The 21,851-nt window shown below is 44.5% G+C and overlaps 1 protein-coding gene across 2 annotated transcripts; it reads left to right on the top strand.

The window, feature by feature from the left end:
- The first annotated feature begins 12,142 nt into the window (after positions 1-12,142).
- Positions 12,143-19,044, top strand: LOC124665756 (signal recognition particle subunit SRP68-like). 2 transcript variants are annotated; one of them, XM_047203139.1, is made up of 13 exons: positions 12,143-12,298; positions 12,387-12,453; positions 12,940-13,050; positions 13,671-13,860; positions 13,997-14,082; positions 14,283-14,475; positions 15,701-15,812; positions 15,978-16,105; positions 16,250-16,456; positions 16,535-16,644; positions 16,916-17,039; positions 17,808-17,957; positions 18,542-19,044. In XM_047203139.1, the coding sequence occupies exons 1-13, from the start codon at positions 12,190-12,192 to the stop codon at positions 18,761-18,763; spliced, it is 1,809 nt and encodes a 602-aa protein (XP_047059095.1). In that variant the 5' UTR covers positions 12,143-12,189; the 3' UTR covers positions 18,764-19,044. The 2 variants fall into 2 exon arrangements, with proteins under 2 accessions (XP_047059095.1, XP_047059094.1); XM_047203138.1 differs by having other exon boundaries at positions 12,144-12,298; positions 18,539-19,044.
- The last annotated feature ends 2,807 nt before the right edge of the window (positions 19,045-21,851 follow it).

Here is a 21,851-nt window from a genome sequence, read left to right as displayed (position 1 = left end):
CTGGAAGTTCTTCAACTTAGATCCAGGATGATCATGATGTCCATGTCCTTGGTTGTTCTGGGCTATTTGCTGCAGTACGACAAGGTTGGCTTGTCGCTCAGCTCTTTCAACTTCCCTATCTGCCCTCATCATTTCTAGAATCTGCATCATTGCATCTTGGGGGTTGTTGCGGGTTGGAGGGGCCATCTGAACATGGAGATAGATCATAAGATAAGAGGGAATTTTCTATGGCTTGTTTGGGTAAAGTTCAATTTTTTTTAAACTTGAGAACTTGACATGTTGAAATCAAACAACACTTTCATTCATTCCAAACAACATTACAAGCTAACACACCAATGGTTTTAAGAACCATTTCTTCATTCTACGATACAAGGGGACAAATACAAACTCACACCTACGCAAGTGCTCTAGTGATACTATTCCTCATCGGAATCCATGGGCTCCTCGTCAACCTCTATCAGAATGAAGTCATCCACTCCGGCTTCCATGAACTCATAGCCCTCCACATCAGTGTGGAAATCCAGGTCTTCATCTTCCTCGAAGTCATCATCATCGCTCAGGTAGGCTGCATCATTTCCCTGGATGTCTTCACCTTCTCCTTCCAGGTCCTTCAGTTGGGTCTCCTGTGCCTTGACAGTTTCCTCCAGGGATGCTATCTTCGCGCGGAGGCGAGCAATGGTGTAGTCCTTCTTCGCATGCTGACGGCGAAGAGTCTTGCGCTCCTTAGCAAGGATCTTGATGGTATCGGTCTGCTGCGACTGGTGGAGGTACGTCTGGTTGGCATAGGCGCGGGAGTTGTCCAGCTCCTTGCGAGTCTCACACAGCATGAAGTCAAGGTGCTCCACATGGTACTTCACCTATGGGTGAGGTGACAGATCCATTGGCGCTCCCATTGAGTCATGCCTTGCAAGGTGGGCGAAGCGAGTTCCCTTGATCTGGTTCACATTCTGCCCACACAGACGGGCAAGTGCTTCCTGCATGGCTCGAGCTAGTCCATCCAGCCAGTTGTTCTCTCTCACGGAGAACTGGATCCTCTCGGACATAGGTGGCTCCAGCTTTCCCCTCGGGTCTGCAACTACGACCCACTCCAGTTGCCCTCTAGGTTGATCGTTGACTTGTCCTCCAAAGAACTCCCGGTGCGGGCGCTCGAGATACTCAGCTAAGGCATCCAAGTCCCTCTCAAAGATCAGGCTTCCTCCGTTGCCCAGCTGGTAAAACTTGGTGTGGTTGAGCTGCTCCATCTGTAGGGGAATTGGATGAGTAAGTTAGAGAAGTGCAAGCGTGTCAAAATTTTATGTAGAATTACAAGGAAAAGTAGAGCATGGATTTCACTTTTTGAAAATATCTCAAAGACAAGAGGGAGAATAAGTTTTCAAAAATATTCACTTCATTTGTTTTGAAACTAAGTTTTTCAGACGTCCATTCTAACTAGGGCCTCCTAAGGTCAAACAATGGCTCTGATACCAACTTGTCAACACCCGGATTTTCAATTCCAGATGCCTATTATGCCGTACATCGCAATCCCAGGAAGATTGTTTTTGCGAGACATAATAAGTTCATATCACAGCACATCATTCATTACGTACCATAATAGTCTTACATCAAAGGATCACATGATCCAGTCTTAATACAACAATTGATCTAAAGATCAAATACATCACACATAGCGGAAGATACGTAGTAGTGGTCCATCTGTTCCACAGGCAACGCTTGACGTCGGGAGGTAGTCCTACTTATCGTAGACATCCTGCTGTCCACCTTCCTGGTACTGGTTCTCCTCTTCATAGTCTAGCCATTTGAATAGCCAGGGACAAAGCCATGAGTACTTTTAAAGTACTCGCAAACTACACTAATAGAAATACTAATAGCTCTAACATGGGTTTTAAGCTCTAGCTTCATTTGCACAAAGCTAGTTTTATTTCATAAACACTTACTAGTCAAGACTCTTTATTTACCTAGACTTACTCAAGTGGGAACATTAGTGTCTTTCCCACAACTCTGTTGTGATCAAGTCAAGTTCACCTTTCAAGTCACCATTCATTTTTGGAAAATATCTGACAACGGAACAGTATGGCCATCCAACTGTCCATGACCGCAGACGTGGCTATTCGAATAGTTTAACACTTTGCAGAGATCGTACTCTTGTGCCACAACTTTTGATTACATCCCTCAGGGATATCCCTGAATCATCATACTCAGTATGCGGATCATCAACCATTAACCTTTCACTTACATACCCTAGTATAGGCACCTCCCCTATGAGCTTGGCCTCCTAGTGACGGCAAACTGCCATCCTAGGAGCTGCACAGGGATTGGGTAGGACATTCATCTATTTTTCACGTCATTTCATTTTCAACGGAGGCAGCCTCAACATAACCTCTATGACGTTTGTTTAGAGGGAACCCATACTAACATACATAAATTTCCAGCTAAAGCCTTACCCATAATCAGGTATGTGGGGGTACTCTAAAATTGGAATGGTATCGCATCCGAACCCAACCATCAATTTTTGTCAAAATCACAAAGTCCTTCAAAGATCATATTCACCTTCAACACTTTCAGTAGAATGACTCATCATTCCAAGGTTTGCAAAGTCATTTGATTCACAAGTTTCCATCTAGAGTAGGCAATTTTAGATAAGCACTAGCAACTAGTCATGAGGGGTGCTAACTACATTTTAGCTCTCTAGGCTAGGTTTGACTCTCTTGTGGTACTCTATACTTAGACAAGAATTAACTACAACAAGTACTCCTTGGTAACAAAAGTAAAAGCTTGCAAAAATAATGACTTGGACTTGGAAGAATAAAACTTAAACAACAATACTAGTGCCATGGTATCTTGCACCAGTAGCTTGGCTATAGTAGAGCTTGCCTTGGTTGGTAAAGTGATCAAAGTGTTCCTCCTCTTCTTCGTAGAAGACCTCCTCCTCCTCCTCGTAGCCTTCAGTACTAGCGTCTACAAACGGATACGAGGTAACAACCACCAAACAATACTTAAGGAGAATATTTATCCTTAATGGCTCACACAAGATGATCTATCATCATCACAAGCATCACTCAACATCATACTAGGGTTTTCTTATTTAGTGTTGGGAAAATAATTTCCTCTCATTGAAAATTACTAAGATTTAATATCCTCAAATAATGAAATATGAGGCCATGTAACTAAGGTCATCACCTAACATCAAATTACTTTGGAAAGTGATTAAAATGAGATGCTACATCTCATAGATTTGAAATACTAAATTTGAGTTAATTTAAATGAGCTAGAAATGACTACATAGCCATTATTTGAATCTAGCCCATGATCATATGAAACAGCTATGTCATATTTTTGCATAATCAAATAGAGTTTTTGAAATGTGAATTATGAGAATTGGAATCACCTCAAAATTCATTATGGTTGATTTTATAAAAATGTTTGAATTTTGAAAAGGTACTGCCTTGTTAATTTTATTGCAAGTGTTATGTAATGAATTAGGGTTTGAGACCAGTGGGGTTGGCGAGACAATTTCATCTACTTTCACCCAAAATTGGAATCAACTCAATTGGATTTGTAGATTGGTTTTTATTCACATTTGAACAAAGCACCAGTATTTGAAATTTGATTTAAACGAATTAACAGAATTCAAATCAGTGGGCTTCGGCGGGAAACAAAAATGGGCCAGAGACAAAATGAAATGGGCCGGCCCAGCAGCGCGTCTTGCACGCGTGGGCTGCCTGACAGTGGGACCCACGCGTCAGCGTCTATTTAAAACACCGAATCGGTACGCAGCGCTGAGACGTAGGATTAGATCACGATCTAATGGTCGATGCTCGTCGTCGTCGATGACGAGCTCAAACCCTACTGGCGGCGAGCCTAGGGGGTCGGCGGCTCACCGGAGGTCCGGCGATCGTCGGCGAGGTGGTAGAGCAGCGTTGTCGACGACGGCGAAGCTCCTGGTACCGGCGGCAGCTCCTGGGGTGGCGCCAATCTTCAGCTTCTTCTGCGACGGCTCCGCGGTACTCCGGCGATCAATTGGGGCACGGTGGTCTAAATTGAGAAGAGGTCTTGCTCGAGGAGGCTCAGTGAGAGGAGTGGAAGCGAATGGTGTGAAGAATTTGGGCAGGGGAGGTCTCCTTTTATAGGGTTGACGAGGTGCTGCGGGTGTTCACGGTGGCGATCATGGAGGTGGCATTCTAGGCTGCGAAGGGGCAAGGCGAGGACGCTGCGCTGTTCCTGGTGTCATGGCGATCGTCACGCGCTTGATTGCATAGAAAATGGAGGTCAGACGCGATCGTGCAGTTGATGTCACTGGCGGTACCGTGGCGGACGTCGGCGACAGGGCACGGGGGAGAGAGAGGGCGTGTATGGCGTGTTCCTGGTGTCGTTGCGAGGCTCAGGGTGAGCGCTGAGATCAAGGCGATGACGGAGTCGACGTCGCGCTCTGGCGTGCCCGTGCGTCACGACCATGCCGGTCCTGGCGTCACAGGGTGACCTAGGCACGTACTGGCCTGGGCTGTGCGATGCTCTCCTTGGCCAATGGCTTGTACCAGCAGGTTCAGTAGAGAGAGGGGAGGCTCCAGGACATGGTGATGTAGGCCAGAGGTGCGTGGAGAGAGGGGTTGGCATGAGGAGTGGCATGAGCTCACGGCATGGGGCCATGATCATCAGTGATCATTGGTGCTGGTGCTTGGCTTGGTCCAGGGGATGCAGGAGGGCACTGTGGTTGACCAGAGGAGTGATGGTTTAGGCAAAAATCCAATGGATAATAGAGTGTATGCACATAGTCAAAACTTGCACATAATGTGTTTGATGAAATGCCGAAAGAACTTTCAATTTGATTTTTGCCAAAATAATTTATGGGTGTGATTCAATTAATATTTGGCACCTCTTGATGGCCTTGGTTTGAAATTTGGAAATGGTTTGGTGAAAATCAAATTTGGGTTGATCTAGAATTTGTTTCGAAGTTGCCACTTTGGTTGCTTTTTAAATTCATTTGAATTGAATCAGCAAGGTTGGTCAACACCAAGTTGTTCACTTTTATGAGTACTATAGATCTGTGCAAAAAGATGAGAAGGTTTGGTTTAGAAAATAATAACCCACAGGGGCTCAAAGTGGGCATCATGTTAAAAATATCACATGACCATTATCACATGTGCTAGGGTTTTTCATTATTTTGGGTTCATTTAGTGTTAGGTTGAGTTTAGTAATGGTTTCAAACCATTTAGGTCAAGTAAATATGGCATATGCCACTATTAGCAAAAATGGCCATTTGCTCACATATGCTTCACTTTTTATTTTATTTTATTTTCTTGATTTATCTTGGATTTTGAAAATGGGTAGGGTTTAGGGTTTGGAATCATGTCCAACACTTTAAACAAACAATCATGGCAAAAAAATCACAACATACAAGCATGATCACTATGCACACTAAGTAATTCAATTCAAGTTTTTTTTTGTTGTCTCCAAATTTTGGAAAAAAGGAATTGATCTTCTTTATTGATTTGAAAAGTTGGGATGTTACAGAGCGGGCCCGACCCCGGCTTTCTCTCGTCCGGAGTCCCCGAGCACACTCCGGGGGGCTGGGATGGCCTAGACTCTCTGGATGGATTAAATGCCAAATACGGAAGAAAACGAGGAGCCAGGGGCACGATTGAACCGAATGACGTCGTCCGGATGTAAAAAAGAACTACCGAGGACCTCATCAGGAAGACGGGAGATGCTCTTAGGGTGTGTTTGTTAGCCCGGGTGAATCCAGAATTCCCATCCCATCCCATACAAGCTGACCCTAGCTAGGGTGAGCTGAGATTTTCAGCTGTGTTTGGCAGCCTGTATGTGTTGAGATATGATGAGTTGAGATGTTGTTTGGTGGGCTGGGTCTGTTTACCCATGCTGAACTCAGAGTTTGTTTGGTAGAATGCATGTGAGTAACATGTTATTACCGTGACTTGTGAGTAAGATGTGATTACCTGGCTTGGTGAGATCAGCGAGATCAGCACACAAACGTTGTCAAATTTCATCCATAACATCATAAATTCAAAACAGAACCAAGTATGCAGCACGAAAATATCCAAAATGATACATTACGAAGGCTCACTTCAGTACATAATTTAACATGTCTTGAGAAGCAAAAGCTAACATAGAAAATACGTCCAAATATTAGTAAGTCTGCATCATATAATATGCTAGGCATTACAAAAGATATAGATTTTGATGTTGCATCAACTCACACCATCTCAAACTAGATCCGGATTTTTCGCTATGATACGCTTGAACGAGGCTTCACGAATAGCTCCATTTTGATGAAATTAAGGCCTTTTCCCTTATGCTCCGTCAAATAATCCAAAACAGCCAACCGTTCATCCATGTCGAAATTGGTAAGGTCCATAACCGTTTTGCACAAATCAGGGTGTGTTTCAGTATGGCAAGTGTTATTGATAGCACCAGCAACATCACGCAATGCATCAGACATGTTGGTTACCTGAATTGCATCTTCATCATGTAAAACCCGCTTCCTCTTTTTACTATTTGTTGAGGCAGAAGGTGAAGGAGTAGTTGCTCCGAGGCCTTGAGCTCCAAAGTCGTAGGGGATTTCTCCTTGCGCAGAACTTTGACCATTGGTTTCTCCACCCTCCAAATCAATAGTTTTTTTCTAGACCCTCAACATCAATGGGTTTCCCCAAAGGCTCATTAGATCCCATTGCAAACCTTCCGGTGGCTAGCTTATTGGCAAAGCAAGCTTCCATGTATTCATAGTTCACAAGTGGTGTGTTTAAAAATTCAGCATCTTTAGGAGTATCCTACATATATCATCAATAAAAATACATTTCAGCACTATAAAAACATAGCAACAACAGATTTCAGCAATGAAATCAATGGTTATTTGGATATACCTGGGTATGTCCCAAGTAATGTTGGTCTTCTAAAACAATCATCTTCTGATCATCATCCCAAAGTGCCCCGCTTAGAAGCCTCAGTTTCTCGATTCTTTGGTACCTGATCTTCCACTTGCGGAGATGATTGGTTACTTGCGTAGTTGTCACATCGTAACCGACGAGTTGGGTCAAAGCTTTTGCTGCTTGTCCAATATGGATCTCTTTGAATCCTTTGTCAGTCTTGACACCTTTTGCTGCAATGTCGGCGAGACATCGCATCATGCATGCTGACATCATAGGGGTCCAAGTCATAACCTTCGGAGCCTTCTTTTTTGTAGCACCTACTTCTGGAACTTCATGCTCAATTTCAGCCATCTACACCAAAATTCAGCACCAAAATGAGTAATTCCAGCAATAGTATGCATATTCCAGCAGCATATATAGACATTTCAGCACCAAAATGAGTAATTCCAGCAATAGTATGCATATTCCAGCAGCATATATACACATTTCAGCACCAAAATGAGTAATTCCAGCAATAGTATGCATATTCCAGCAGCATATATACACATTTCAGCACCAAAATGAGTAATTCCAGCAATAGTATGCATATTCCAGCAAATAGTATGCATATTCCAGCAAATAGTATGCATATTCCAGCAAATAGTTACACATTTAAGCACCATATTCATATATTACAGCACCAAAATGCAAGTTCCAGCAAGTTCTAGCAATAATAAAGTAGTTCCAGCGCTGATGTTACAACATGATAAATCAAATGTGTGCTGCCCCCCTATTCGCCCACATCGCTTCGGCAAATTCATCCCTCTTTGCTTTCCAAGATGCATTATCATAAGCAATGTCGTGGTGGTCTTCATTGTTGGGTTCGGGTTCCCATGTCTCCTCCGGTGGGAAATATTCATCCTCCCCAAATTGAAGGATCCAATTATGGAGAATGGCACAAGCTATTACTACTTTAACTTGGGTCTTGTAAGGATGGAATGGCTTGTTGTAAACAAATTTCCACGGATTCTTATACGCAGCAAAAGCTCTTTCTACTGTTATCCTTAGAGAAGAGTGTCTCAAGTTGAACAATTCTTTATAGTTTTCAGGATGATTCCCTGCACCATACTCCTTCAAGTGGTATCTTGTCTTACGGTATGGTGGAAGGAAACCCGGTCTCACGGCATACCCATCGTCAACAAGATAGAATTTTCCTACGAAATTCCAACTATTAGGTACATTTAAAACTATTGAAAAATATGTGGCTGCTAGGTTTATATTGTTACCTGGAGGTAATGACAACCCATCATCCCTCTCCATAGCATCCGCAAGTATGAGAGCATCATGGGCTGACCCCTCCCAACCAGCAAGTATATAGGTAAACCTTAAATCGAAGTCTACCGCAGCCATAACATTTTGGGTAGTACCATCTTTTCTACCTCTAAAGGCGGCTGAGATATTTGTTGGGACTCTAGCCATGACATGTGTTCCATCAATTGCTCCAATACAATCCTAGTTCATAAATATGTAAGTATGAGTGGACGGAGGACAAGATGAATATATAGAGTTTCCCAAATAAAAGTAGATTACCTTGAAGTAAGGATTGAAGCGGGTGTTTTCCTGAATTTTAGGGTGTATATTATTGGAGGGAGGACGGATCATCTCACCTCGCAACTCTCCAACAGCATACAACACAGCCTTAAAATACCTACTTATTACTTCAATAGATCTTCTAAAAATCGGTTGAAGAGCTCGAAACCTTGTGTTGTGGCCAACTACAAGGAGAAACATGGCTACTTGTTCCTCAATGGAAGTATGAATACTATCTTTCAATAATTCTCTCTCTCTAAACAAATTGCACAAGCGAAAAAAGGGAGCTCTTTTCATTCTAAGCTGATTTGAGCAATTTATGTCGGTAGAATGATAGATATATCTCAAGTTTGATTCCCTAGCTATATCCATATCAATCCTACGACCTAATAACATTGGAGTTTGGTTTCTAGCTCTTCTTGAGATAAAAATCATGTAAGCTCCCAATGCAGCTGCAAGGCCGGCTGCTTGCACAATTAGTTGACGTCGTTTTTTGGCCAAATCATCCATCTAAAGAAACAAAAATAACTCATTTTCACACACTGGAATGAAACAAACAGGACATACCAATTGCATACAACCTTACTCCTACTGTGCACTCATATCAGATGTAATCCACATTTTTTTGCAAAGAAACAGAGGGAGAGAACTACCTCAGATGCCATGGTTGGAGAAGGGGACGGGGTGGTGGCCGTGCAGATCGGATCCTGGCGGTGCAGCTTCTACCGACGGTGACTCGACCTGGTCCGGTGGGGCGGCTGGCCGTGGGCAGCGTCAACAAGGAGCGGCGGGGCGGCGGGGCGGCAGGCCGCCCGTCCCGTCGAACGAGGAGCGGCGGGGAGGGGCGGGGCGGCGGGGCGGGTGGCCGTGGGCGTCGGGGCGGCTGGCCGTGGGTGGCTTCAACGAGGAACGGCGGGGCGGAGAGGCGGCTCACGACCAAGCCGTGCTCCCCATGCTTGCCGGCGGCTGGATTTGGGAACGGGAGAGGATTTGGCGGCTCGGGAGGCGCAGGTGGAAGAAAGGGGGAGGAAAAAGAACGAGGGTGGGAGTTGCCCTAACGCGGGGCCGAGCGGGAGGTCTTTCGCGGACGCGCGCGACGCAATTTTTCGGGTCAACTCGGCCAGGCTCACATGCGAAGCTCGTTTTCTGCTTCTCCACCCGGCCAGGCCCAGAGCCGTTTTCCGCATCAAGTGAGCTTAGCCCTGTGAGTCCATCCGACCTAACAAACACTGTCTCTGGTGGGAAAAGTGGGATGAAGACAGATTTTCTGAGTTGGCTCAGGCTAAGAGCATCTCCACTCGTCCCCCCGAGGAGGCCCCCGGCGAGCGTTTTTTCCATCCGGACGGCGAAATTCGGCCCAGTCGCGCCCCCGGTTCCTCGTTTTCGTCCGGATTTGGGCCTAAATTCATCCGGCGATCCCACGCACCCCCGGCCCCCGGGGAGCTCTCGGGGACTCCGGACGAGTGAAAAGCGGGGAAGGGCCCGATCTCGTCGGTGACTCGACGCACGAACCCCACCGCCATGTCGCTCAAAATCTCCCCCACCCCTCGTATCTCTCTCGCCGCCGCACCACCCCGCCGGCTTGTTGCCCGCATTGCGCCGCCACTCCTTCCCCACCTGCCTATATTCCGCCGTGTTTGGACGACGGTCTATCCGGCTGCTCTTCCGCCGGCCTGTTTTCCGGCCCGCTTGCTCGTCGTCGCTCGCGGCTCGGGTTGCCTCGACCACGCCCGTCGGTGTTCGTCCATTTGCCTCGCCGGCCATGGACTCGGACGAAAAGGAGGAGCAGATGTTCGTCGAGCTTATGCAAGAAGAGATGGCAGCAGCTCGCCCAAGACGAGGAGCACATGATGATCCTTGGTTGCTTGGCAAGCATGTACGCCGGACCGGCAACTCGTCGGCGTGGTGGGTCGGCACGAGGTCGCCGGAAGTGCAAGCCGAGACAGCGAATGGAGGGCTACCGCATGTTGTACGCCGACTACTTCGCCGACAATCCATTGCACGGTGAGAGTGTTTTCCGGCGTCGTTTCGGGATGAGCAGAAAGCTATTTCGGAAATTGTGTATGCCATCCGCCACTTTGATCCCTACTTCGGATGCAAGGCGGATTGCACTCGGTTTGGTTGGATTTTCGTCACCGCAGTAAGTGCACAGTGGCTATGAGGATGTCGGCGTATGGAGCTCCCGGTGATACTGCAGATGACTATCTTCGCATGGCGGAGTCCACCGCCCTTGATTGTTTCTACCGGTTCTCGCAGGCCGTCATAGCGTTGTTCGGGGACTATTACTTGAGATCACCCACTGTCGAAGACACTCGCAGGATCCTTGCAACAAATGAAGCTAGAGGTTTTCCAGGGATGCTTGGAAGCATTGACCGCATGCATTGGCAATGGAAGAACTCGTCCGTTTGCGTGGCAGGGAATGTACAAGGGTCACAAAAAAGGCCGCACCGTGATACTTGAAGCGATGGCTACCCATGATCTTTGGATTTGGCACTCTTTCTTTGGTATGCCCGGATCCAACAATGACATCAACGTCCTAAACTCGCTCCCGGTCTTTTCCAAGCTTGTTGAGGGTCATGCTCCCCGGTGGACTATGTGATCAATGGTCGGCACTACAACAAAGGATACTACCTTGCGTACGGTATCTATCCAAAGTGGGCAACATTTGTGAAGACGATCTCCAACCCTAGCACCCCCAAACTTTGCGAGTTTGTCAAGAAACAAGAAGCTTGCCGAAAAGACGTCGAGCGAGCATTTGGTGTCCTACAGCGCAGAGATTTGCTCGTCGTCCGGTTCCCCGCTATGACTTGGTCCAAAGATCGGATGTGGGAGGTGATGAACTGCTGTGTGTGCCTACACAACATGATTATTGAAGATGAGCGAAAGCATCCGGTTCCTCCGACCGAGCAAGAAGCACCATATGAGAGAGAGGGTCCTCTTGCACGGCCTAATCACCAGGTGCCTCCATCATGGGCCGCCTTCATTGCTATGCGCCGGGAGATTCGAGACTCTACAATGCACCGACCGCTGCAAGATGATCCGGTGGAGCACATATGGAGGCTCCGAGGCAACGCCAACGCCGACGCCAACTAGTCTGTCTTAATTTGTTTGAAAAATTGTGAAATTGTGTGCTTCATTTGTTTCAAGCACTTGTTAAACATTGTACTCGTTATCGCCGAATTTGTTTCGACAATTCTCGTCCTCTTGTTTGCCGAACTTGTTAAATTTTATGTTGAATTTGTTTGAAATATGTCAAATGGTCGAGGTTGGGGTTTCCTGCCGGGGGGACGGCTGGAACTTCGGCGCTCCCCACGCCAAATCTTCATCCAATCCGGACGAAAATTTCGCCGAATTTAGACGTGGGGAGCGCCAACGAGTGGGGATGCTCTAACAAACACACCCTTAGGGTTCTTCCGCTCCGTTGTGTAAACAGAGGAGAATGGTGCACTTGATTTATTTTGTTGAGTCGGGACGGTCAGGGTAATTTTGTCTTGCAGTGTTTCCCAAATCCTCAAAAGAAATGAGAATAGTTCAAAAGGGCAAATTATCGAGTCACCAAAGTAAAGTGGGGTAAAAAATAAAATTACCCTTTTCGGAGACCCTCTAGAGTCTGAGTCCGGGTACAAACAAGTTTACTTTTCGAAATCCTCACGAAAATTGGGTAAAACTGTTAACTTGTTGTCATATCGTACATCTAAACCAGAGACCACCGGAAGTTCGCTCGCCGAACGGAGGCGCCATGTCGAAGCTCGCCAACCAGCAGCCGCCGCCGCCCCCGCCGTCGGATATGGATGTGGACTCCGCGGACGCGGCCGAGGAGAAGAACCTCGTCAGGTTCTCCATCAACGGTGAGCTTCTTCTCCCTCTTCAGTTACCTGTCCCCGGACCCGATCTTCCTCCCCGCATCCACCTGATCCAGCTCTCTCCTGCTCGCAGTGCTAGAACTCACGAGGGAGGCACAGATGCAGCACGGCCTCCGCCACGGCGACTACACGCGGTACAGGTGCGTGGCCCGATTACCGATCCCACTGCACTTGAGGCACACCCAGATCTGCGGTCTGCTTATCTTCCCAATTGTGCCATGCTGCCATGATTGCGGGACTCGCGGTAGATAGATTGGGAGACATTTGTGTTACATCCTGTGCTATCAGATGTGTGACGGCTTGTGATTTCATCAACTTCTTCCCCGAGATCCAAATTGTCCAATGAAAACCCTGCTTCGAACTTTGGTCTGTACTCTAATTAAGTTCAGACATTTAATCTAGTTTATGTGTTTAAAAGAAAATTAATCCTTTCCTTTCACATTTTGGTTTGCAAATTATATCGCTTGCTCAGTTGCTCCGTGTTTGCTGGTGCTGGACTGTTTCCCTGGTACATGGGGGAAGTTTCTGTCCCATCAGATGTTGCATGTCTTGTTTACCTAACCTATCTTGTCTCCTGTCATTGTTGTATGTACTTCTTTTTCTGAAGGATTTAGAATTACTTGCAGGAGATACTGTACAGCGCGTCTCAGAAGGCTATACAAGTCGCTCAAGTTTTTGCATGGCCGTGGAAAATATACCAAGAGGAATATAACAGAGTCAACAGTGAAGGATGTGAGGTGTGGTGCTTTGTCCTGATAATTAGCTATACACCTGCTGCTGCCTATGTTCATATTTCACTTTGATATCTCTTTCAAATGACTGATGAAACATTTTATGATGAAGTATGCGCTGACTACTATACCATACATTTACAATACATAGCAGATATTTGCACCACCGCACGTATTTCTGTAATTTTGACAATTTAGATCGACATCTTTGGAGTTGGCATGTTGCTTCTGTTGTTATTGTCGACATCTTTGGAGTTGGCATGTTGCTTCTGTTGTTATTGTCGACATCTAAAGCTAATACAATCATTAAGTGTTTTGAAAGTAGTGAGAAAACTTCCATTGCATATATAATTAGCATTAGGTTCAAAGGATCCAGCCACCATTTGGTTACTATATGCCTGCAATATTCGTTATTCGCATATTAGTATATTAGTAATTTTAATCACTAAGGCTAGCGAAATGTTTGTTTATTGTTTATCCTTACTTTTGTAGTACATGTGTACTGTATAGCAATAAGCGCTGTGAAATTATGCAATTTTGGTAATTTAGTGAGCAATTTACTAGTGCAATTTCAGTATAGCTTTAGACTTTGGTTACACCTGAAGCATTTTTGACATTGAAATTAGGTTTCTGCACGTGGTATTTTATATGGCCGAGAGAGCATGGAGTCATGCAATGGAAAAGAAAACTGCTGGTCCAAATGCAAAGCAGCGCATCTACATGTTGGGTCGATTTAGGAAAGCAGTCAAATGGGCGACACTTTTTTCACAGTTATGTTCTATAAAAGGAGATTCCAGGACATCTTTGGAGGCTGAGGTGTGTACTTACCACCGTTTTTTGATTTAGTGCTTAGTTGACTTTCTTTTGTTCGGTACAAAAACAGAAACTGTTTATATTGACTTGGTATAGTTTTCCTATTGTTTTTGCAACCATCTGAAAATAATCTTTACAGGCATATGCTTCATACATGAAAGGAACTTTGCTTTTCGAACAAGAGAAGAACATAGAGGCAGCAATGATGAATTTCAAGAATACCAGGTTTGTGAAATGATTCCTGTTTTATAAAAGTTTTGTCCCTTTGCAGCATATGGCCATTATTCCCTGGGTAGATGTTCCCGTCATTGTTGTGCCTTGCTCTTCGGATATATATCTTGATACTTGGTGCCACTGATAAGTATTTTTGCATGAGTAATTTGGAAGAGGCACTTGGTGATTGAGTCTTGTATTATTTTTCATAGGACTGTGTATGAGGAGCTTGGGAAGTATGGCAGTATAGAAAATCAACTTCTATGTCGTCAGCGCATTGAGGAAGTGGAGCCTATGATTGGATTCTGTTCACGCAAACTTGGTGGATCTGCTTTACAAGCACATGATCTTCTGGATATGGAAAAGGAGGGGCCTGCTTATGATCTCTTCAAAGCCAAGATTGAGGTACTTTTTTCTTACTACTAATTAATAAAGAATACATCTTCATGTCTTTGAGGAAATAGTCATGGATTCTCATGTCAGGGACATCAGATAGGTGATTTTTTGTGTATGGCACTGAACTATCAAATATGCCACATGCCGCTGCAAAGATTCGATTAATTATTTTACCATGCACTTGTTAACAGATGCATAGTTTCTATTGGTTTTTGTGGGAAATGGGTCACGGGTCACTAACTCACCATGCACTTCTTGGAACATGAATGCTCTGTCGGTCTTGATTAATAATTATTTGAACTTTCAGTTTTCCTGCTTACTCCAATCCGTATCAGTTTTGTCACAGTTTGAAAACGGTGTAAAATTTCTTGCTGCCCACCTATTAGGGTGTTCTTGAATGCTGGTCCTCTAACTAGTATGATAATAGAAGCAGATCACCAATGAGTACATGACCAAAGATTACAGTTTGGCTATGCGTTTTAGAGTTCACACTTGTTTTTTTGGTTGGAACTTTTTTTTCTGCATTTCTAGGTGAAATCAGGAGGTTCCTTGAAAATTCATGTCCTTATCGAAATTGCATGGGTGAACCTGGGAGCAAGCGCACCCTATATGGAAAAAAATATAATAATTCAGAAAAAGGTCAAAAAAATTCAAATGTTTTTGGGAATCAAAGATGATCATGTATTGTAATCGTATACGAAAGATTCACCATGGAATAACTTCTCTTGTTTCCTGGGTGAAAAAAACAGACTTGAAGGTCCTGTATTAAAGTACTATTCACGCTATATTCGTCATAGATTTGTTTTTTTTTTGCCTGAAGTCAATGTGAAACATTTTTTGGCCAAACAAATTTATACGAGTACAATACTTGATTATCTTTGATTCCCAAAAGGATTCGAATTTTTTTGACTTTATTTGAAATTACTACATTTTTTAGAGTATATAGGGTGCGCCTACACCCGAGAGCCAAAAGTCCGGGTCAATGTCCTTATAGCATATAAAAATCAGTATTTGAAGTTGGTAATTATACTCATGACAACAAAAAATTAAAAAAAGGAATGGTCACGATAGTGCTGGACAAGTTCTGGGATTTATTCTTTATTTATTGATTACACTTTGGAGTTATTTTGATAGAATTTCATAAATTGACAGCATAGTCTACTTACAATTATCAGTGCTAGGTTGCAGAAATTTTTATTTTCTGTTTTTACATATGTGTTTTTTATACTTGCAGGCTGTATTATCTGAGACAAGATCACAGCAGGCGGCTTCTATGACCGAGTTCAACTGGCTTGGACGCAGATTTCCAATTACCAGTGCAAAGACCCGTGTTGCCATTTTAAAAGGTATTTGTATAAATTTCATGTATGTTTTTTCTAATTATTATGGACATTTGTTTGCATAATGCAATCCTTTCATCTCAGATAGGCCTTATTTAATTGACCAAACATGATTTGGACAGTATTCTTTCTGCATTTGCTTTCATTTCTTAATCTAGTGATATTATACAGCTCAGCAGCTGGAGAGAGATTTAAATGGTGCAGCAACAGAATCGATCTCCGCAGACAAAAAACTTGCTATATTTGATAAATTATTTTCTGCATACCATGACGCTCGGGGCTGCATCCGCAATGACTTGGTATGCAAATTTGGCCCTTAACCAATTTTTCATTGTAGAGATCTCCGCTGATACCTTAATAATCCGCTCTTAAGCAGCTTCTTAGTTCTTGCACATGTGTACTAAAAGCACTGTATGCATCCTTCTAACTGTTGCCAAATGCAGGCTTCTGCTGGCAATGCTGAGAATATAAGAGACGACTTGAATGGTCTTGACAAGGCTGTCAGTGCAGTTTTGGGACTGAGGACCATAGAACGTAACCAGTTACTTGTTAGTATTGCTAAAAGTAAATTTGCAAAGCATCGAGATGAGAAGAATGAGAAAATTACAAAGCCAGAAGAACTTGTTCGACTATATGATTTGCTAATTCAGGTAAGTTCCTTTATATCATGCCCTACTGGAGTGTGTCAGTGTGTGCTTTGCTGATGTGAAAACTTTTTTACTTTGCAGAATACCACAGACTTAACTGATTTAGTTAGCTCAGGAAGGGATAAAAACGAAGAAGAAACCAGTTTTGTTAATGAGTATGAGCTAAAAGGTTTGGCTTTCCGAGCTGAGAGGTCAGTTCCACATTTTTTCCTTCTAAACCTTGAATTCCTTAACAATCAGCCTCTCTCTATTCATGAGTACATCGATAATGCTTAAACGATATGATATCGACTTATTGTGAGTTTGATACAAGGCATCCATTCAGTGTTTTTATTTACTTCCAAATGATTCATCTGTATAAATGTTCTATTGTGTTATCAAGTTTTCATTTGCTATACTGTAATGTTTACATTTAATGCATAATGGCTATTCTCTGAAATTCTCTTTTCGGGTACTATGCAGATGTTTCTATTTGGCAAAGTCATATAGTTCTGCTGGTAAAAGGACAGAAGCATATGCATTATTCTGTTATGCCCGTTCTCTTGTTGATTCTGCACTGCATCAACTGGCTAACAGTCCTGACAAGGTTTGCCACTGTGCCAATACTTTCCTCTTGCTGATCGGAATTGGTTACTCGGTACAGAAAGGATCAATGGAACATCTATATTTTATTGGAAGGCCATCTTTGATATTAAATGATACTTACATTGTACACCGGGAATCTTAATCTTAACAAAATGCTAGGGGGTTCATCGACCCAATTACAAGAATTCTGATAAGAAGAACAAAGCCTAGATATTTCATCTGCTGCTTCATTTGCTTCCCTCGGGCAATGCATGAACTCTACCTCCCAAACTGAATCAGTTAACTCCACGCAATCTTCGTAAATCGCCGTTACATCATTCCTAATGGTTTGCTTGGCCTGCCCATGCCTCCACCACTTCAGTGGCATCTGATGTGGCTTGGGGATTTGATAGTTAATAGACTCATTTTTCATCATTGTTTCAGTGTGGCCCCACCATTATCATTATCCTTTGGTGCATGTATTGTATTGGCACCCCTTGTAAGTTTGCTATAGCATTATGCTTTTGGTCTTCAGGGCTGTGTATTATGTTATGCGTCAGTCTGCGATGTACTATTAGCTTTTGATCCAGAGGACTTCTAATCATGAATTCATGACATTGACAGAGGAGAAAAATACTGTTTATTAATAGACCAGAATCTGTAAACAACATAGTATGGGGCTTTACTAAGGAACTCCTAAGTTTATCTTAGTTAATCTGCATGTCTTTATTATATTTATCTGGATATCAGGCAGGTACTTAAGTCTAACTGATACTATCTTACTTTACAGGCCTTAATTCAAGATCTCAAAGCTCTCTCGGACAATTGTAGATCTAATAGTTGCATAGAACATGCAACAGGTATCATGGAGGATGAGAATGCTCCTGAAAGACTTTCTAAAGGAGTCTCAACTATATCACTTGGTGACAATAAAAAGAAGGTATGTCTTACAAAGGTTTTTGTCTAAATAAACATTTGCTGAGGTTCCAGTCTATCAGTGTGTTACTATTGGTATTTTAGTCCCACCTTGTTAGAGCCTTATGCTATTGTAGGGTAGCTATCCTCAGCAGTCAGCTATTCCGCTCTTTTGTGCAAGCCATGAGTCCATTGATGATAAGGGGCTACGGAAAGCTTGAACCAAAGTTCTGCAATTAGGGATATTTTAATGTAAAAGAAGAAACAAAAATGAAGAGAATAAGCTGGAGCCTTTCTTATTTCTCATCCATTGTTAGGTTTCCATTCTTTTTTTATATATTTAGCTTTAGAGTTAATGAAGCTGCTTTATCCATTAACCTGGTATGATATTTCACTATTTTCTGAAAGGATTCTGCTATTTGATCTTTCGTGCATCTCTTAATCTATATTCAGTTTGGTATCCTCTGGGTGATCTTAGATGTGTGTGAAATGGAGTAGTCAATGGCATGCCTTGTTGGGTATTATTACGAAGTGATGCGCTTTAAGGTGGCTTGCTGGTTTGTGTCATCTTTTGAATATATACTGATGATAAGTTGGTGTTTGCAGGAGGATAATAAATACCTTATTGATATGCTAGGAAGCTATGAATCAGCACTTGGTGAGCAACAGACCAAAGTGCCAACTCGCATCACACAATTCCCACCCCCGTTCCAATCAGTTCCCTGCAACCCAATTGTTGTTGATATGGTATATGATATAATCGAGTTCCCCAACCTTGAGAACAGGATGAAGAAGGAAAAGAAGAGTATCCTCAAAAGATTCTGGGGGTGAAAAGAACTCAATTCCTGAAGATTATCATCCTCTTAGATTTTATCCGTGGAGACTCTTCCTCTTGAATTTTGATGCCCTAGCTTGGTGGACTAGTTTTGTTTTGGCATGTGTCATGAAGGCGTGCGAACTCAGATAGCTCGCTAATCTGTAAGAAAGTGGAACTAAGTTTTCTAGGCAATCTGTTCACTTTTTCAAAGTACATCACTTCGAGTCTTTGACTGTCACCCTGACTTAATCCATTATACAGTGTGGAACAATGACTATACATATATTTCATGATATCTGGACATCTTTTACTGTCGCATTCATATACCATACTTCCTGCCAAATGTTTAACGCCACAAGAGGGACACTCTTGCCACACAACTTGCCTATCTAGGAATAAAAGATGAGCAGTGGGCGTGCTTTCCACAGTTTATGTTTGACAGAATAATTGTTCAATGATATGCTCATTATGTTGAAGGGAAGTTATATGGTTGGATGCATATTAAGACTTCAAAATTGTATCAATTAGTATCGTTTAACAATTACCATTGCCACCAAATATGCGAAGTTAGAGCATCTCCAGTCGCGTCCCCCAAACCGTCCCCCAAAGCGATTTGGGGCGCGCCGGACAAAAAAAGCGTTCCAGCCGCGTCCCCCAAAGCCCTTTTTTGTCCGGCGCGCCCCGATACGGTGTCCGGCGCCCGAGCCCGTCCCCGTCCCACGGGGACGCACCGGGGACGCCGGACACAACGAAAGCGAGGCGGGTTCCCACATGTCGGCGACTATTTGCATAAACCGTTGGTTCGCGCCTCTTTTCTCGTCGCTCCTTCCTTCCCGCGCCTCCCACCCCACCGCCGCCGCTGGATTTCCCGGCCGTTTGGGCGTCCGATCCGTGCTGCGAGTCGGCACCGTTGTCGCGGCCGGGGCTCCCGCCGGTCGTGCCGCCGCCGCCGCGTCGCCGGCGCCTCCCGAACGCGCCGTCAAATCCGCCCCACCTCCGCGCACGCGAAGGTGCTCGACGACTTGCCGGGTAGGCGCGATTGGTCGCTCGTTTGTTGCGTCGTCCGCCTCGGCGCAATTTTAACCATTGATTTTGCTTTAGCCATGGACAGCGACGATGAGATGGTTGCCCTGCTGCTCGGAGGACGAGCAAGCGTTCGACGACGACCTGCGGGAGCATTTGCCGATCATCGCCTCCCTCCGGGACATGCTTGACGCCGAGGCGGAGAAGAGGAAGAGGCCGCGCCGCGGAGGATCAAGGCCGGGAAGAAGGAAGTCGAAGCCCCGGCGGAGGATGGAGGGGCATGCCATGCTGCACAACGACTACTTCGCCGACGGGGCAACACATGCCGACAATTTTCGGCGCCGGTACAGGATGAGCAAGGGCCTGTTCATGAATATCCTCCACGGCGTTCGAGAGTTCGACCCCTACTTCAAGCTCAAGCTCGACGCCGTAGGCGTTCTCGGGTTCTCATCCATTCGAAGTGCACCGCCGCCATGAGGATGCTTGCATACGGAGCACCTGCCGATACACGGGACGACTACCTTCGCATGAGTGAGTCTACTGCCATTGAGTGCATGTACAATTTTTGCCGAGCTGTGGTGGGAAAGTTTGGCAAATACTATTTGAGAGGGCCAACCGAGGAAGAGACTGCAAGGATCATGGCACAAAATGCTGCCAGAGGATTTCCCGGAATGCTTGGAAGCATCGATTGCATGCACTGGGCATGGAAGAACTGCCCGTTTGCTTGGCAAGGTATATACAAAGGGCGTCATGGATATTGCAGTGTGGTGCTTGAAGCTGTGGCAGATTATGACCTGTGGATTTGGCATTCTTTCTTTGGCATGACGGGATCACACAATGACATCAACGTGTTGCAGCGGTCTCCGGTGTTCGACGAGACTAGTGGAAGGGCATGCTCCACCATGCAACTATGAGATCAATGGCCACCAATATACCAAAGGCTATTATCTAGCCGATGGTATATATCCAAAATGGGCCACTTTTGTCAAAACAATCTCGAATCCATCAGGTCTGAAGAATTCTCACTTTGCTACACGACAGGAGGCTTGCGGGAAGGATGTCGAGCGGGCATTTGGTGTGCTTCAAGCACAATTTGCCATTGTCCGGCACTTCGCTCTAAGCTGGTCTCACGACCAAATGTGGGAGGTGATGCAGGCTTGTGTGATCATGCACAACATGATCATCGAGGATGACCGCAAGAATCATGTTAGGTCACATGTTGGTCCCTATGAGTGTCAAGGACCTCTCGCGGAGGTTGATCATGAGGTGCCTGCAGATTTTGCTGATTTTGTGGTCATGCACGCAGAGATCCGTGACGAGCAATGTGCATGAGCAACTTCAAGCTGATCTCGTTGAGCATTTGTGGAGGATCAAAGGAAATACCGTGGCACCTTGATGTATCATCTAGCCCTTTTTATTATATTTGATTACTTGTTTTATTGTTTGTTGTAATTTAATTTGAAAACAATCCTCGAAAACATTTTTTTTATATGCTACATTTGATATAAATGGTTTATGTGTTAAAAAAATTATTTTAAATGTTTGGGGGCGGCGTTTGGGGGACGCGGCTGGGGAGCGACGTCCCCCAAACGCGGCACGAACAAAACACGTCCCCCAAACGCTCAATCCGGCGCGCTTTGGGGGACGGTTTGGGGGACGCGACTGGAGATGCTCTTATAGTGGCAGAAGAGGGCCATCGACGCCATCCCCTAACCTATGGATAGCCTAATCTCGCTCAACAAATGGGTAAAAAAGAGTGCCATCCTAGTGTCATCAGTCTAACAAATTCTTGTCCATCGAAGAAACAATTTCTGTTCGAACGAAAAAAGATGTGATGAAGTGATCGCTTGACGTATGGATCTGGCCTAATCTCTTGCAGCACACAAATGTGTGAAAAAGAGTGTCATCCTGGTGTCATCGGTCTAACAAATTCTTGTCCTGTCTAAGAAACAATTTCTGTTCGAACGAAAAAAGATTGATGAAGTGATCGCGTGACGGATGGATCTAGCCTAATCTGCTGCAACGCATGTAAAAAAGAGCGTCATCATGGTATCATCGGTTTAAGATCATCTCTAACAT

This window comes from Lolium rigidum, chromosome 6, assembly GCF_022539505.1.
Source record: "Lolium rigidum isolate FL_2022 chromosome 6, APGP_CSIRO_Lrig_0.1, whole genome shotgun sequence".
Lineage (NCBI taxonomy): Eukaryota > Viridiplantae > Streptophyta > Magnoliopsida > Poales > Poaceae > Lolium > Lolium rigidum.
Note: the sequence above shows the minus strand (reverse complement) of the source record. Positions and strands in the feature narration are given on the sequence as shown.

Bases quoted from the DNA above. Each gene is read 5' to 3' on its own strand.
- LOC124665756 (XM_047203138.1), top strand. From the start codon at position 12,190: ATGTCGAAGCTCGCCAACCAGCAGCCGCCGCCGCCCCCGCCGTCGGAT. The intron at 16,106-16,249 runs GTATGCAAATTT...TGCCAAATGCAG, and splicing joins GCTGCATCCGCAATGACTTG to GCTTCTGCTGGCAATGCTGA. The intron at 17,958-18,538 runs GTATGTCTTACA...TGGTGTTTGCAG, and splicing joins TTGGTGACAATAAAAAGAAG to GAGGATAATAAATACCTTAT.